Source organism: Haliotis asinina, chromosome 10 (genome assembly GCF_037392515.1).
Source record: "Haliotis asinina isolate JCU_RB_2024 chromosome 10, JCU_Hal_asi_v2, whole genome shotgun sequence".
In the NCBI taxonomy this organism is placed as follows: Eukaryota; Metazoa; Mollusca; class Gastropoda; order Lepetellida; family Haliotidae; genus Haliotis; species Haliotis asinina.
Window position 1 is genome coordinate 119,325 of NC_090289.1, and position 19,064 is coordinate 138,388.

At 42.0% G+C, this 19,064-nt stretch overlaps 1 protein-coding gene across 3 annotated transcripts in view; it reads right to left on the reverse strand.

The window, feature by feature from the left end:
• The window catches only part of LOC137298545 (kalirin-like), a 282,884-nt gene that overhangs the window by 43,622 nt on the left and 220,198 nt on the right, over positions 1-19,064 (reverse strand). For all 3 annotated transcript variants that reach the window (XM_067830847.1, XM_067830846.1, XM_067830845.1), the window contains exons 49-53: positions 16,524-16,652; positions 14,787-14,984; positions 14,367-14,544; positions 13,947-13,992; positions 12,915-13,503 (exon numbers count right to left, since the gene is read on the reverse strand). In XM_067830847.1, the coding sequence (XP_067686948.1) occupies positions 12,915-13,503; positions 13,947-13,992; positions 14,367-14,544; positions 14,787-14,984; positions 16,524-16,652 (1,140 nt within the window). The remainder of the gene's footprint in view (positions 1-12,914; positions 13,504-13,946; positions 13,993-14,366; positions 14,545-14,786; positions 14,985-16,523; positions 16,653-19,064) is intronic.

A 19,064-nucleotide genomic window follows, 5' to 3' on the forward strand; every position in this document is an offset into this window, starting at 1 on the left:
ACCGATATATTGCACACAATAGTCCATACACCTATGGACAGCGGAACCAATACCTTGCACACAGTAGTCCATACACCTATGGACAGAGGAACCAATGACTTGCACACAATAGTCCATACACCTATTGACAGAGGAACCAATACCTTGCACACAGTAGTCCATACACCTATTGACAGAGGAACCAATGACTTGTACACAGTAGTCCATACACCTATTGACAGATGAACCGATACCTTGCACACAGTAGTCCATACACCTATGGACAGAGGAACCAATGACTTGCACAAAAATAGTCCATACACCTATTGACAGAGGAACCAATGACTTGCACACAGTAGTCCATACACCTATGGACAGATGAACCGATATATTGCACACAATAGTCCATACACCTATGGACAGAGGAACCAATACCTTGCACACAGTAGTCCATACACATGGCACAAAGGAATGCATACAATGAGCTGGTTTGTGCACCTAACACAATGTCTATAAGACTGTTCATGCAAACATTTATGCACACAGAATTGAAATATTTGTACCAACAGATTGCTATCAGATTTTGATCCAGTGTTTTGTGCTGCTGGGTGGTGTGTGGAGGCGTGAGCCACAGGTGACAGGACAAGTCATGCCTCTGTGATTATTGCTGTGAACATTCTCTAAACAAGATCACAAATCAATAATAATAGCAACTGCATATGCTGTAAGAGTTGAAACCATATGAAGAGGTACTTTGGGCATGTATATCCAGATTTTCAAGCATATTCTCTCGTTTATCATGATATGAGAGACAACAAATCAGCATGTGAGAGCTATCTGATGAACAAAATGAACAAAGTTCAACCCCAATGTATGTTCCTATCGTGTATGCAGGTTGAGTTGGATATCATGGATTGACATTGGGATCTATGACCGCTTCCTGCTAGGGAAGAGTGAGCCTCTGCAGTCTGCTTACATTCACACTTAGCTGAGGGAGTGTCACACATGGGATATAGTCTATTTCAAATTTCAAATATTGATTAATGAAGTTTCAGAAGTTTTACGGTAAATTTTCCTTAATAAAGTTGATGGTGAATATGCCTGTCAGTGGCTTAGTATTGATGGTTGTTGAAAAGAGTCATAATCCCTTGTTATGAAGACTGACACTGATGTTACACAAGTTGTGAATTGAGGTGTTTTATGAAGGATTCTGTGTCAAATCATGTGTCTAAATCTGTCTAGATTGCAGAGTGCTATGTGAGAAATCTACAAGTTTAGTCGGATGCATGTCACAGGTTTTATTTCAAATGACCCATGGAATATGGGAGATGAATGGGACACAGAGCCAGGCTATATCTGCAGATACACAATAACCAAGAAATGAATATTCACAGTTGTGATTCCTGGCAATTCTATGATGTGTTTCCAGTTGTCATCAATCTGAAACTAGCCATAGTGCTAATTAACTGTGACATTTCCTTCCTTGTAAAATACTTGCCATTCTGTATAGTTTGTATCGGAAAATGTTAATAACTGAACCTCACAACAAGCCATAAACAAGGTCAACTGACAGCAACACAGTGGCACTACAGCAACACAGTAGCACTACAGCAACACAGAAGCACTACCAGCAACATAGCAACACTACAGCATTTTAGTAGTGGCACTACCAGCAACTTAGTAGTGGACAGACCCTGGACAGGAAGTGTGGATGTTACACCTTGGGTAGAAAGTGTGGATGTTATACCCTGGATAGAAAGTGTGGATGTTACAATCTGGCTAGGAAGTGTGGATGCTATACCCTGGGTAGAAAGTATGGATGTTATACCCTCGATAAAAAGTGTGGATGTTACATCCTGGATAGAAAGTGTAGACAGAAAGTGTGGATGTTACACCCTGGGTAGAAAATGTGGATGTCACACCCTGGATAGAAAGTATGGATGTTATACCCTGGATAGAAAGTGTGGAAGTTATACCTTCGACAGGAAGTGTGGATGTTACACCCTGGATAGAAAGTGTAGACAGAAAGTATGGATGTTACACCCTGGATAGAAAGTGTGGATGTCATACCTTGGACAGGAAGTGTGGATGTTACATCCTGGATAGAAAGTGTGGATGTCATACCTTGGACAGGAAGTGTGGATGTTACACCCTGGGTAGAAAGTGTGGATGTATGAACTAGTGATTGATTAGATGTTCTTAGTAGAGATCCCATTCTTCCATCTGCTGTACACAGTAACTACCTTACAACCTTCATCATTCATTCTAAGCCTCAGCCTCCACTCTCATAACTTCATAGTAAATTATATATATGTTTCACTTTTATAATCTGCAAACACTTCTCAGAAAATGACAATATGAACAGGCAAGCTACGAACATGAGCCCTGAACATCAACTTGACAAAGGAACTACATCTGAGTAACCTCAGTTTCCGGCAACAAAAGGCTGCCAAGTCAGGGAATTTTGAAACTGACTATACCCTCCTAGTTGCTGCCAGAGTGCACTATGAGATTTAACACCACATCCATAATTATGGACCCTTCTATTGACTGCTGCAGATCAATACTGGCAGACCTGGGGGCAGATCTCAGTCTGGAGATGACATACCTCAGGAAGGCCAACAGAGCGGACAATGGAGGAGACAACTGGTCACTGCAGAGGATGCGTGTACATTATATTCCCCACTTCATGCATACTGATACATTACAAACCTATTAAAAAATACCACATATTTATCAAATGCTGTAGGGATAAAATGTTTTAGTGTAAAATGGATGTAAACTGCAGAGATGAATACCATCAAAGAAAATATCAAGTACACACATGCATCTTACTCCAAAGTAGTACAAAATGTTTCACACAATATGAGCTGAGAATCATGCACAATATCTGAACAGTTACACTTACACAATATCTGAACAGAGATTCCTACACTATATCCGAACTGATAATTATACACTACATCCGAACAGATAATAAATCTGACCTGATATCTGAACAGAGGATCTTACACAATATCTGAACAGAGGATCTTACACAATATCTGAACAGAGAATCTTTCACAACATCTGAACAGAGGATCTTACACAACATCTGAAGAGAGAATCTTACACAATATCTGAACAGAGAATCTTACACAATATCTGAACAGAGGATCTTACATAATATCTGAACAGAGGATCTTACACAATATCTGAAGAGAGAATCTTACACAATATCTGAAGAGAGAATCTTACACAATATCTGAAGAGAGAATCTTACACAATATCTGAAGAGAGAATCTTACACAATATCTGAACAGAGAATCTTACACAATATCTGAAGAGAGGATCTTGCACAATATCTGAACAGAGAATCTTACACAATATCTGAAGAGAGGATCTTACACAATATCTGAACAGAGGATCTTACACAATATCTGAACAGAGGATCTTACACAATATCTGAACAGAGGATCTTACACAATATCTGAACAGAGGATCTTACACAATATCTGAACAGAGGATCTTACACAATATCTGAACAGAGGATCTTACACAATATCTGAACAGAGGATCTTACACAATATCTGAACAGAGGATCTTACACAATATCTGAAGAGAGAATCTTACACAATATCTGAACAGAGGATCTTACATAATATCTGAACAGAGGATCTTACACAATATCTGAACAGAGGATCTTACACAATATCTGAACAGAGGATCTTACACAATATCTGAACAGAGGATCTTACACAATATCTGAACAGAGGATCTTACACAATATCTGAACAGAGAATCTTTCACAATATCTGAACAGAGAATCTTTCACAGTATCTGAACAGAGAATCTTACACAGTATTAGAACAATGAATCTTATGCAACATATGAGCAGAAAATCTTGCCCATATCTGAACAGAGAATTTTATGCAATATCTCAAAAGAGAATCTCACACAAATTCTGAACATAGAATCTCATGCACTATATGAGCAGAGAATCCTACACAATTTCTGAGTAGAGAATCTTACACAATGTCCGAACAGAGAATCTTACACTGTATCTAAACTGTAAATCTTACACTATATTTTGACAGGGAAACCAGGTGTGTTGATGTTCATATAGATGCAAATCTGCCACTACTTGTGTGAGTAATGCCTTGAGTGAACCTGCTGCATTCACTGTCAGTCTACTTAACTTCTTACTGTGTGAAGTGATAACACAGTTTTCATGTAGAGTACAGAATGAAGCAGATTCAGTATGCCTTTCAATGACTTCGGGTTTCAAGCATTAAGTGGATTTTCAGGTTTATATTTAGAAGGATCATGAGGTTTTAATGTTACTGTGGCCCTGCCGTGGCAATCTGTTCCTTCCAAACACTCTCTTAACATCACTCACTATACTCACTGCCTTTTTCACGAAACTTATTTACACTGAACTATCATCTCAGTAATCATCTAAGTCAGTCTACAAAAAGTAGCCCCACTCTTCACGGTGTGAATTCTGCAGTGAATCACTGCATCTACACTCAAATGAATAAGAAAACTATATGGAATCAATGATAACCTAATAATTCAGAATTATATACTCAATCACTGAAAACCCTGCACTCAAACTCTCAGCAATGCAAACTGAATCAATGATGGCTACATCGACTCCTTGAGAATCTGGCACGGGATCATCAAGAATCTGCACTGAATCATTGAGAATCCTGCCCTAAATCACACAGAACACTCCACTGAAAACCTTGCAGTAAAACCTTGCACAAAATCACTGACATCTCTGCACTGAAACCTCGAGATCTCTACACTGAATGGTTGACATACTGCACTGGATATAGCAAGATTAAAATCTGCACTAGATTAAGAGCAGCCCATTTCTTTAATTTACAAATACATAAATACTTTTCCCTGTGAGTACTGGCATGAAGTGATCTATGTGAGGTGTCTGTTAGCACTGGCATCAAGTGATCTATGTTTGGTGTTCACATGAGGTGTCTGTTAGTACCGGCATCAAGTGATCTATGTTTGGTGTTCACATGAGGTGGCTGTTAGTACTGGCATCAAGTGATCTATGTTTGGTGTTCACATGAGGTGGCTGTTAGTACTGGCATCAAGTGATCTATGTTTGGTGTTCACATGAGGTGTCTGTTAGTACTGGCATGAGGTGATCTATGTTTGGTGTTCACATGAGGTGGCTGTTAGTACTGGCATCAAGTGATCTATGTTTGGTGTTCACATGAGGTGTCTGTTAGTACTGGCATGAGGTGATCTATGTTTGGTGTTCACATGAGGTGGCTGTTAGTACTGGCATCAAGTGATCTATGTTTGGTGTTCACATGAGGTGTCTGTTAGTACTGGCATGAGGTGATCTATGTTTGGTGTTCACATGAGGTGGCTGTTAGTACTGGCATCAAGTGATCTATGTTTGGTGTTCACATGAGGTGTCTGTTAGTACTGGCATCAAGTGATCTATGTTTGGTGTTCACATGAGGTGGCTGTTAGTACTGGCATCAAGTGATCTATGTTTGGTGTTCACATGAGGTGGCTGTTAGTACCGGCATCAAGTGATCTATGTTTGGTGTTCACATGAGGTGGCTGTTAGTACCGGCATCAAGTGATCTATGTTTGGTGTTCACATGAGGTGTCTGTTAGTACCGGCATCAAGTGATCTATGTTTGGTGTTCACATGAGGTGGCTGTTAGTACTGGCATCAAGTGATCTATGTTTGGTGTTCACATGAGGTGGCTGTTAGTACTGGCATCAAGTGATCTATGTTTGGTGTTCACATGAGGTGTTTGTTAGTACTGGCATGAGGTGATCTATGTTTGGTGTTCACATGAGGTGGCTGTTAGTACTGGCATCAAGTGATCTATGTTTGGTGTTCACATGAGGTGGCTGTTAGCACCGGCATGAGGTGATCTATGTTTGGTGTTCACATGAGGTGGCTGTTAGTACTGGCATCAAGTGATCTATGTTTGGTGTTCACATGAGGTGTCTGTTAGTACCGGCATCAAGTGATCTATGTTTGGTGTTCACATGAGGTGGCTGTTAGTACTGGCATCAAGTGATCTATGTTTGGTGTTCACATGAGGTGGCTGTTAGTACTGGCATCAAGTGATCTATGTTTGGTGTTCACATGAGGTGGCTGTTAGTACTGGCATCAAGTGATCTATGTTTGGTGTTCACATGAGGTGGCTGTTAGTATCGGCATCAAGTGATCTATGTTTGGTGTTCACATGAGGTGGCTGTTAGTACCGGCATCAAGTGATCTATGTTTGGTGTTCACATGAGGTGTCTGTTAGTACCGGCATCAAGTGATCTATGTTTGTGGCTGTTAGTACCGGCATCAAGTGATCTATGTTTGGTGTTCACATGAGGTGGCTGTTAGTACTGGCATCAAGTGATCTATGTTTGGTGTTCACATGAGGTGGCTGTTAGTACCGGCATCAAGTGATCTATGTTTGGTGTTCACATGAGGTGGCTGTTAGTACTGGCATGAGGTGATCTATGTTTGGTGTTCACATGAGGTGTCTGTTAGTACCGGCATCAAGTGATCTATGTTTGGTGTTCACATGAGGTGGCTGTTAGTACTGGCATCAAGTGATCTATGTTTGGTGTTCACATGAGGTGGCTGTTAGTACTGGCATCAAGTGATCTATGTTTGGTGTTCACATGAGGTGTTTGTTAGTACTGGCATGAGGTGATCTATGTTTGGTGTTCACATGAGGTGTCTGTTAGTACTGGCATCAAGTGATCTATGTTTGGTGTTCACATGAGGTGTCTGTTAGTACTGGCATGAGGTGATCTATGTTTGGTGTTCACATGAGGTGGCTGTTAGTACCGGCATCAAGTGATCTATGTTTGGTGTTCACATGAGGTGTCTGTTAGTACTGGCATGAGGTGATCTATGTTTGGTGTTCACATGAGGTGGCTGTTAGTACTGGCATCAAGTGATCTATGTTTGGTGTTCACATGAGGTGTCTGTTAGTACTGGCATCAAGTGATCTATGTTTGGTGTTCACATGAGGTGTCTGTTAGTACTGGCATCAAGTGATCTATGTTTGGTGTTCACATGAGGTGGCTGTTAGTATCGGCATCAAGTGATCTATGTTTGGTGTTCACATGAGGTGGCTGTTAGTACCGGCATCAAGTGATCTATGTTTGGTGTTCACATGAGGTGGCTGTTAGTACTGGCATCAAGTGATCTATGTTTGGTGTTCACATGAGGTGGCTGTTAGTACTGGCATCAAGTGATCTATGTTTGGTGTTCACATGAGGTGGCTGTTAGTACCGGCATCAAGTGATCTATGTTTGGTGTTCACATGAGGTGGCTGTTAGTACCGGCATCAAGTGATCTATGTTTGGTGTTCACATGAGGTGGCTGTTAGTACTGGCATGAGGTGATCTATGTGAGGTGTCTGTTAGTACTGGCATCAAGTGATCTATGTTTGGTGTTCACATGAGGTGGCTGTTAGTACCGGCATCAAGTGATCATATGTTTGGTGTTCACATGAGGTGGCTGTTAGTACTGGCATGAGGTGATCTATGTGAGGTGTCTGTTAGTACTGGCATCAAGTGATCTATGTTTGGTGTTCACATGAGGTGGCTGTTAGTACTGGCATGAGGTGATCAATGTTTGGTGTTCACATGAGGTGGCTGTTAGTACTGGCATCAAGTGATCTATGTTTGGTGTTCACATGAGGTGGCTGTTAGTACTGGCATCAAGTGATCTATGTTTGGTGTTCACATGAGGTGGCTGTTAGTACCGGCATCAAGTGATCTATGTTTGGTGTTCACATGAGGTGGCTGTTAGTACTGGCATCAAGTGATCTATGTTTGGTGTTCACATGAGGTGGCTGTTAGTACTGGCATGAGGTGATCTATGTTTGGTGTTCACATGAGGTGGCTGTTAGTACCGGCATGAGGTAAGGTGTCTGTGAGTGCTGGCATGACGTGATCAATGTTAGGTGTTAGGTGTTCACATGAACTGGCTGTTAGTACTGGCATGAGGTGATGTATGTTTGGTGTTCACATGACTTGACTGTTAGGACTGGCATGAGGTGATATATGTGAGGTGTCTGTGAGTAAGTACCAGCATTAAGGTATGTGTACACAATGAAGTGTTTTGTTTGAGAGTCATCGATGGAAACAACTAGATCAGAACATGTTTCAATAATCAAGAATTCTTTTCTATGTCTTAATGTAATACATTTAGAGTAAATCTAACTATCCAGTTACAAATCTTGAAGCATTTCACTGAACACTGACCACTCCTGCATGTTTGTGATTATCTTACACAATAATATATTGGTCATGACACACTTCCTATACACTGGACATTTCACTATCATTTAAACTTGATAACCTGAGACTGAGTAAGATGTTAGTTGCCAACCTTGCACAAAGTCAGGTAATTCTCAATAACAGAAGCATATTTTATACAACATTCAGGGGTAGTAACTCTGTATATAAAAGTAAGGTACTGACAGAAGCTGCAACATCTCAATAAAAAACTGAAAAAGATTGCTGTAATAAAGCGCTGAATAAAGATTGCACACAGAGACTCAGTGAACACTTGCTATAATTCTCAACTGGCATGCTTGGATCATGCTTGACTTCACGAGGACATGTAGCATCTACTATTGTCTACTCATGCGGAAATCCGCTACATTCTAGGTGATAGTCCACATTATAGAAATTTGTAATCATGCAGAAGACAAAATTCATAACTAAAGACCCGAAATCAACTTCAATTGGTCAATAAGTTTATTTTCTGCCAATTATAATTGTTGACATCTAAGAGACATACATTCATGTAATTCGCATATGCAAATATAGGATCTATTGTTGCGAGAATTTTCCAAGTCTTCATGCTAAGAACTAAAACAATTTGAAGATGTAAGAACAGATAGATGAATGAGTGTCAAGTTGCTGTTAAAATCACACATGCCAAACTGTCCTCACTGATAACATAGCATCTCAACACAGAGAAGGCTGGAAGCTCAACTCACCCACTCACTCACTCACCACATAGCCTCCCAGGATTGTTGTAGATAGTGAACATTTCTGACTTGTGTGAAGAACATAGGCTACACTGCCCACAGCCCCAGTTCTCAATATTTACAATTTGAGACACCTAGAGCTTTTCATAACCATTAATAATTGCTCACTCTGTTCAGGTAAAAAAGAAATATTTGCAATAAAAGCATGCACAATTACGGCATAATATTGATAACATTCATCTATGCAAAAACATTGGACTGAATGTAAAGTAGAATAATGTATTTTCACGGGTCACTAGTTATGTGTGAGGGCACACAGTGAGTGAGTAAGTGAGTCGTCAGCAGGAGTACACAGGGAACACTCACCTCTTGGATCACCTTGAAATTGACCAAGACAAGAAAACAGATGAACTCTACATGAGATGTGATAACTACTCTGTCCACTGACTACACACGTACATGGGTTATTGTTTACTATTGTTTGATCACTGCGGCCACTGACCACTACCTTGGGCTGTTGTCATTACTGTTAGCTAGGTCGAATTTGGCATGTATTATTTTAAATAAGCACAGATCACTATGCATTGATGCTCTCTACACTGTAACAAGTCCCATACATCACACTGTCTCTAAGAGGGCTGCAGGAGGCAATCCTCAAGTTAACAAAAACATAATGAAGTTTGAAATGTTTCCTAAGTTTACACAAATTATACACAGATTAAAGAGAATTACAAAAACTGAAACAATGAGATGAACATGTGACTAGAAGTGTGAAAACTGAATGATGTTGGTTTAGAAATCCCAACTGATTCTAGGGCCTACTATGCCACATCACAAGATACTTCATAACGATGGATACTGTCCAGGAAAGGAAGAACAATACCCTTAAGCTTGTAGAAAGAAATTTGGACTTTGATACCATGGTTTGGTAACTTGAGCAAAATCATCTCGCATGGTCTAGAAACTACAGGTCTTAAATATATAAATATTAAATAACTCTGTGCTTCCAAGCAGAGGAAGCAATGTATATCATACACATATGAACTGTTTTGAACAATCCAAGTCAATTTCTCAAATCAAACAAAATTCGCAGAGCTTTCTCAGCACTTGAAATTTGCATAATTCTTAAAATTTACACTGTAAAGCAAAAAATTATGAACAAAATTCACATCAGTAAAAATAACAATATTTACAGTTCCTATGGTATAAAAAGAGCACAAGTTAGTGTCCTGACTCTGGCAGCAAGACATGGATGCAACTTCAGCTATTATGAAATATCTGTTGCAGAAAATCTGGTGGCGCTTTATGAGGGACAGGAAGAGTTACCAGATGGGACTATACCTGGTACAATTGATACCTTCAGTGGTCAACTTCATAGGTGGGATAATAGATTTTTGGTTAAAGTCAAGAAATACTGAAATACCTGGTACAGAAAAAGGTTATGAGGTTACACCTGGTACACTAATAGTTAACATGTGGAGCTGTAACAGACATAGTATAATTCTCCAATGGGGCTTATGTGGTACAGAAAGAGTTAACAGATAGGGCTATACCTGGTACATTAACAGTGAAAAGATGGGGCTATACCTTGAACAAGTACTGGTGTCCTTCACAGGTGGGGGCTATACCTAGTACAGTGACTAACTAGTAAACAGATGGGAATACCAATGTGAACCAGGTCAAGTGGGGGCCAGGAGGATGGATATCTCTATCTGAACCAGGTCAAGCGGGGGCCAGGGGGATGGATATCTCTATCTGAACCAGGTCAAGTCGGGGCCAGGGGGATGGATATCTCTATCTGAACCAGGTCAAGTCGGGGCCAGGGGGATGGATATCTCTATCTGAACCAGGTCAAGTCGGGGCCAGGGGGATGGATATCTCTATCTGAACCAGGTCAACTCAGGGCCAGGGGGATGGATATCTCTATCTGAACCAGGTCAAGTCGGGGCCAGGGGGATGGATATCTCTATCTGAACCAGGTCAAGTCGGGGCCAGGGGGATGGATATCTCTATCTGAACCAGGTCAAGTCGGGGCCAGGGGGATGGATATCTCTATCTGAACCAGGTCAACTCAGGGATGTATAAGTAAATGTAAATCAGGTCAAAGGGGAGATGTATATCATAACGTGAACCAGGTCAAATGGGGTATGTATATCAAACTAAGACAGGTCAAGTTGGGGATATTGGGTATTTTGTAGTTTGTTTAGTTGTCCAACAGTATGATAATTTTAAGATGTACCAGGCTAAGGTTTGACAGAAACTATCAGGAGTACCAGGTGGGGTAGGGGGGTTGTAATGTGTATCAAGTCCAGTAGAAGATGTATATTACAAAGTCAACAAGGTTGCTGTTGCTCCTGTTTTGGGTGGGTAGGGGGCGGGGGAAGGAAGAGGAGTGATTTGTAATGATGCACCACTATTATGCAGTCATAACAAGTCAATCCGACATCTCCTATACAGAACACTGGTGTTATTTGGGCAGTTCCTGGTGCTGCCAGCTACACATACACTGTCTCAAGTGGTGGGATTTGCCATTAATCATAATACATGGTAAAGGTTAATTAATTAACATACAATGTTTCTGATCATCAGGTACTGTGTGGACATCCAGTTTAAGTTGAGTTGTCATTCACACATGCATGCCTTCAAACCATGGGGGCTGGTAGCAACAGAATCAACATATGGGGAGTAGGGGAGGGGGGTTAGTTGCAACACCTTGTGTAGGGGAGCAACATATGGGAGGTAGGTGGCAAGTTGAAACACCCTGACAAGGGCCAGTGTCAACATATAGGGGGTAGGGGCTTGTTGCAACAGCCTGACTAGGGCCGGTGTCAACATACAATGTGTGTAGGGGGTAGTTGCAACAGCCTGACAAAGCCCAGTGTCAACACAGATGGTGTAGGGGGCTATTTGCAACAGCCTGACAAAGGCCAATGTCAACACAGATGGGGTAGGAGGCTAGTTGTAACAGCTCGATTATCCTTCAAACATTTCACACTGTCCTATGCTGTTGGTGTGAATCATATTCAAACAACTCCTCAAGCAGAGACTGTTTACTTCGAAATACTCATATCACTTGTGATTACTTTAAATTATCCAGAAATTTTTGCTACATTAATTCCAAAAAAGATAAACATGAATTCATTCTGAAGTAGCTTTATCTCCTGACCATGTCTTCCAAAAGGACACACATGAATAGACATATTACAAAATGAAAATAGCGTATATGAACAAAGGCAAAACAAAAATAATGCACTAAACGAAACTCAAAATATCCTTTTAAATCTTAGTTGTGTACACTGTAGTCTTTTGGAGTTTCAACTCCGACCTGAAATCACTCTAGACGTTTACATATATCCAGCATGCGCAAATCCAAGGAAATTTAAGTCAATGCCATTGATCACAAAGGTCATGGTCATGGGGTCATGACCTCTGCTGACCTCAAGCTGAGCAAATTGTTCCCTGAAATAGCGACCCATTCCAGCAAATGAGCGAAACAGTCCCTCATAGTTTACTACTTCTACAGCCAATCAGTGAACAAACAAATATTCACGATGATATGTAAATTAGCTTTCTTGTTTCTGTCACTTTTCATCTGTAGCAGAGATGATTAGAACTGGCCGGTGAACCTTTGGCTGTTAGAATGAGTGAGCGAAGAGCGAACCAACGAGCATACTGGTAATTTCAAGAAGAAAGATCAATTCAGAGTAGATATTAAACATGGCCGCATGCAGCAGTTGATACAGGGCATTTCAACTGTAACATCACTCGACTGGGAAAGTGTCGGGTGAGAATTGGGCGGGTGTCTGCCAGCGTGTCTGCCAAGCTCCCAGTTCACACTAAGACGTACAGGGTACAGACAGACATTCAACAGTTATAAAAACGCAACGTACATCCTTCCCATGAGGCCACACTTCATCACCTATTCAAAAGCCCATGGCCGGGCTCACTTACCGGGCTCTGTTCGGAGCCGGGGCTATCCGTGAGTTGTTTCGCACCCGCACACGGTTCAGCAGAACCAGCAGAAAAAGTCCTACCACCATCGCTGTCTTGTACAACATCAGGCATTGAATGCGTATTTGCATAAACTTCGGGGGACCTCGTCCCTCCAGTGTTACTGCTGTTTCCACCACCAACACTATCATTTTTATTCTTTTTACCCAGGGTGTTCCGAAATCCTTCAAATATTGTCTTTTTTGGCTTGGGTGAGCCAGCCACCCCTGAACTCGTCTCACTGCTGGGGGTGGATCCACCAGATGCACTCATTTTCTTAGCACCACCATCACCAAGTTTTCTGTCAGGGTTTGTGGGATCTTTCGATGTTTCAGTCGGAGAGTTTGGGCAAGATGACTTGGATGCATCCTCAGCAGGGAGTTCAGGTAGGGGTGCAGGAACTGATTTACATCGTTCATGCTTTTTACTGTCATGACGACCACCTTTTGATTTGGTTGCAATGGGGTTTACTCCCTTTGCTTGCTGTGGGTGAGAATGTGTCTTCCGTAATGCTGACTCACGGGGAAGGCTACCGAACTCAGGAGCAGACCTGAAGAGGATGATGATGATTAAGAGCATGTACCAGACAAGATGTAGGACAACCATTTATCATTCTTTATTTGGGCTAGCTTTGTATACAACCTCCATTTTAGCATCCTAAATGCACAAGCATGTCTACACAATGACTGTAATCAGTCCTAAAGCAAAGATGGCTGGGAGTGTAAGTTGTACCAAATGACTCACAAAAACAAGAGAAAGAGAATGATGATTCTGTGTCTTATTGTTGCCTAGTGCTGTACTTCGCAATGTATACCAGCAGTCTGTGTGAGTGATCATGTCAAGAGAAGAAAGATTCCATGTCCCCAGCAGCCAGCCTAGCAATGGAGCCTGAGCAGTCATTGCCTAACTTGCTCAAGCGTATGTTGTTGGGCTGAACCAACATTAACATGGAATCCCAGAGGTAGGAGAGGAAAGAGAGGTAGACACACTTACATCTCTTTAGTGAGTTCCTTCTGGTAGGCGATAGGGGACTGCAGGGCTGAAACAGAAACAAAAGATGTACAAGATAAAAACAATATGGGTCAGACTGCAGGCAGTTCAAAAATTTCAAACAGAAGGGTCCTCCTACAGATGCCACTGATTCACGTGTGTGTGTGCGTGCGTGCGTGCGTGCGTGCGTGCGTGCGTGCGTGCGTGCGTGCGTGCGTGCGTGCGTGCGTGCGTGCGTGTCTGTGTGTGAGAATAAGGAAACATACACTAGGAGGATACAGCCACAATCAAGATGTCCCATTTATATTGACCGTCTCTGGTTAGCGTACATGGCAAATACAGTAACCAACCAAATATTACAAGTCTTTGGCATAAAGGGTGCAACAAAATACCAACCATTCAATACACAGCTTTCAACCCTACCTCTGAGAAAGTCCCCCTGCATATCAAGGATGGACTTGATTTCCCTGATCCATGTTTGCTTCACCTCCTCTGATGGAGCCTGAGTGTAGAATTTCATGTCTGACCCTGGGGTGCGGTCTACCAGCACAAAGCGCAAGGGTTCTCCTTCCACAGTTTCAGACATTGACATCTTGTTGACCTGAAACCCAACACCTTATTAATTGGATGATCCTAAGACAGATATCTCAATCATTAAATCATCCAGTTTTGAGAAGCAGTGAGATTTGATCATTTGCTGAGTCTAAAGACACAAGAAAATATGCAAAATGAATCAAATCTATCCTTAACCATACATTGATAATATTGCTCATCTCAAGGTGTGTATAGTTGTCATGAAGTTAACACACTGACATTCTCAGCACATACTGTCCACTGACTTACTTTGACACTATTTTTGAACACATAATTGGCATTGGAGAAATCTCCTTTCCGTTTCTCTGTCATCTCACTGAAGATGATGATCTGCTCAAATAGAAATACACGCCGCTCCTTGAACTTCTGTGGTCCTGACGTCCCTGAAATCTCAGACACAAGAAGTGTGTCCTGTAGCAGCAGCTTTCCCTGGGCAGTAATCTTTCCCTGCAACACACAACCATACATAAGTCTCAAAGTTCTCCCTGCAACACACAACCATACATATGTCTCACAGCTCACACAGCAACACACAACCATACATACAAGGGGATGTCAATAAGTTCTGAGCCTTGCATAGAAAAACACAAAATATTGGTATGAACCACATTTATTTTTCAACATAGTCCCCTTGTGAGTCAAGACACTTGTTCCATCTTTTCTGCCAGGCGCCGATGCCATCTCTGTAGAAGGCGCCACTTTGGTCCTCAAACCAAGCCTCAGTAACAGCAATAAGCTCATTATCATCCTGAAATCTACGACCATGCAAGTATTTCTTGAGATTTGGGAACAGATGGTACACTTGGTGCCAGGTCTGGAGAGTAGGGGGGATGCGGCAAGATTTCGTACCCGCATTCCTGGACAGCAGTGGCTGCAACGCAAGAGGTGTGTACTGGACCATTGTCTTGATATAGAAGAATACCACGTCTGATCTTGCCCCGACACTTCTCCTTGATTGACTGTCGCACTTGCCTCAACAAGTTAGCGTAATATTCCCCATTCATTGTTCTTCCTTTTGGTAAGCAATCTATGTGGATGACGCCTTTGCTATCCCAGAAGACTGTCGCCATTACCTTCTGCACTGATCTGGAGGCTTTCAACTTTTTGGTCCTGGGAGAAGTGACATGTTTCCATTCCATGGATTCTTATTTGCTCTCAGGATCATAGTGGTGGATCCAGGTTTCATCACAGGTTACTTGCCTAAAGTGAAAATCTTCTGGATTCTTGTTGTATCTGGTTAGCATAGAGTTGGTTATGGTGACCCTTGTTTGCTTCATTTCATCTGTAAGCATTCTTGGCACCCATCTTGCGTACACCTTAGACATGACGAGATGTTAATGAAGAATTGTCTCGATGGATCCGTGTGAAATGCCTGTGGTCTCCTCGAACTCGTGGAGTGTGATTCGATGATTTTCCAGCACAAGTCTATGCACTCTGTCAATGTTTTCCTGACTAGTGCTTGTTGTTGGGCGACCTGGACGGGGGTCATCTTCAAGACTCTCTCTACCATGCTTAAATACATTGACCCATTGTTTGATGGTAGCAGATGAAGGGGAAGACTTCCCATAAACTGCTGAAAGCCTTTCTTCGATGTTCTTCGCCGAGTTTCCATCAAGAACTAAAAACTTAATTACTGCTCTATACTAAATTTTATTCATTTTCACTGCCGTGAGGGGGGTCTCTTTCCGTCAATGTGAGCTGTTCAATAACTTCTGAGAGTAGGATACCAAAACTTATAGATCACATCAGCTACACCCCAAGGTTCAATGTCGTACCATAGGCTGTGACACCTGGGTATGAAAAATGCTCAAGGCTCAAAACTTATTGACATCCCCACGTAAGTCTCACAACTCACACACCAACACACAACCATACATAAGTCTCACAGCTCACACACCAACACACAACCATACACAAGTCTCGTAGATTTCTGAAATGACAACCATACAGTCACATCATAATGAACTTTCACTTAGATGAACTCACATTAAAGCCCTGCAGTCTCCCAACTTGCATCATATCATTGGCGGCCTTGGGGACGACATTCATGACTCGGAGGGCCTTCTTCAGATCTGTGACATCTAGTCCAGCTCTCTCTGTGTACTTGGCAATGTCCTGTAAAATGGGCAGTCAATACAGAACAGACTACACTAACACTCAGTGATACTGGAAACATCATGAGATGGAGAAGCAGTTGCAGATGTGAGATAAAGGAGCAGCAGTGTATGGAGAAATGAAGGAGCAGTTGTATATGGGTTAGATAAAGGAGCACCTGTTGATGGAGAAATGAAGCAGCACCTGTGGATGGAGAAATGAAGGAGCAGTTGTATATGGGTTAGATGAAGGAGCACCTGTTGATGGAGAAATGAAGGAGCAGTTGTATATGGGTTAGATGAAGGAGCACCTGTGGATGGAGAAATGAAGGAGCACCTGTGGATGGAGAAATGAAGGAGCAGTTGTAGATGTGAGATAAAGGAGCAGTTGTAGGTGGGTTAGATAAAGGAGCACCTGTGGATGGTGAAATGAAGGAGCAGTTGTATATGGGTTAGATGAAGGAGCACCTGTGGATGGTGAAATGAAGGAGCAGTTGTATATGGGTTAGATGAAGGAGCACCTGTGGATGGAGAAAAGAAGGAGCAGTTGTATATGGGTTAGACGAAGGAGCACATGTGGATGGAGAAATGAAGGAGCAGTTGTAGATGTGAGACAGAGGAGCAGTTGTAGATGGGTTAGATAAAGGAGCACCTGTGGATGGTGAAATGAAGGAGCAGTTGTATATGGGTTAGATAAAGGAGCACCTGTTGATGGAGAAATGAAGGAGCAGTTGTATATGGGTTAGATGAAGGAGCACCTGTGGATGGAGAAATGAAGGAGCAGTTGTATATGTGAGACAGAGGAGCACCTGTGGATGGTGAAATGAAGGAGCAGTTGTATATAGGTTAGATGAAGGAGCACCTGTTGATGGAGAAATGAAGGAGCAGTTGTATATGGGTTAGATGAAGGAGCACCTGTGGATGGAGAAATGAAGGAGCAGTTGTATATGGGTTAGATGAAGGAGCACCTGTGGATGGTGAAATGAAGGAGCACCTGTGGATGGTGAAATGAAGGAGCAGTTGTATATGGGTTAGATGAAGGAGCACCTGTGGATGGTGAAATGAAGGAGCAGTTGTATATGGGTTAGATAAAGGAGCACCTGTTGATGGAGAAATGAAGGAGCACCTGTGGATGGTGAAATGAAGGAGCAGTTGTATATGGGTTAGATGAAGGAGCACCTGTGGATGGTGAAATGAAGGAGCAGTTGTAGATGGGTTAGATAAAGGAGCACATGTGGATGGTGAAATGAAGGAGCTGCTATTGATGTGAGATGAAGACACACTTGTGGATGTGAGACAAAAGAGCAGTTGTACATAGTGACATAGAGGAGCATCTGTGGATGGTGAGATACTGGATCAGTTGTGGATGGTTAAAAAGCATAGCAACACTATATGACGAGACAGGAAGCGGTAGTTGACAGTGAGATTAAATGAAAAGAATGAGGGGGTGGGATGTGAGTTGAGGATGGTAAGGTGAAGAAGCAATGATGGATGGTGAGATAAAGGAGCAGCTGTGGATGGGGAGGTACAGGAGCTTCAGTGGGGGTGTGATGATGGGTGGAACAGTGGGGTGAGACAAAGGAGTGACATTGGGGTTAGATACTGGAGCAGTAGTGGGCGGTGTGATGATGGGTGGAACAGTCTGGGGTGAGATAAAGGAGTCACATTGGGATTAGATACTGGAGCAGTAGTGGGGGTGTGATTATAGGTGGAACAGTCTGGGATGAGATTGAGGAATGACATTGGGGTTAGATACTGGAGCAGTAGTGGGGGTGTGATAATGGGTTGAACAGTGTGGGATGAGATAAAGGAGTCACACTGGGGTTAGATACTGGAGCAGTACTAGGGGTGTGACTATGGGTGGAACAGTCTGGGATGAGATAAAGGAGTGACATTTGGTTTAGATACTGGAGCAGCAGTGGGGGTGTGATTATAGGTGGAACAGTCTGGGATGAGATAAAGGAGTAAACTTTTTTTTTATATACTGGAGCTTCAGTGGGGATGTGATAATGGTTGGAACAGTCTGGGATGAGATAAAGGACTAAACTTTTTTTTTATATACTGGAGCTTCAGTGGGGATGTGATAATGGTTGGAACAGTCTGGGATGAGATAAAGGACTAAACCTGTTTTATTTTATACTGGAGCTTCAGTGGGGATGTGATAATGGTTGGAACAGTCTGGGATGAGATAAAGGAATAAACTTTTTTTTTATATACTGGAGCTTCAGTGGGGATGTGATAATGGTTGGAACAGTCTGGGATGAGATAAAGGACTAAACCTGTTTTATTTTATACTGGAGCTTCAGTGGGGATGTGATAATGGTTGGAACAGTCTGGGATGAGATAAAGGAATAAACTTTTTTTTTATATACTGGAGCTTCAGTGGGGATGTGATAATGGGTGGAACAGACTGGGATGAGATAAAGGAATAAAC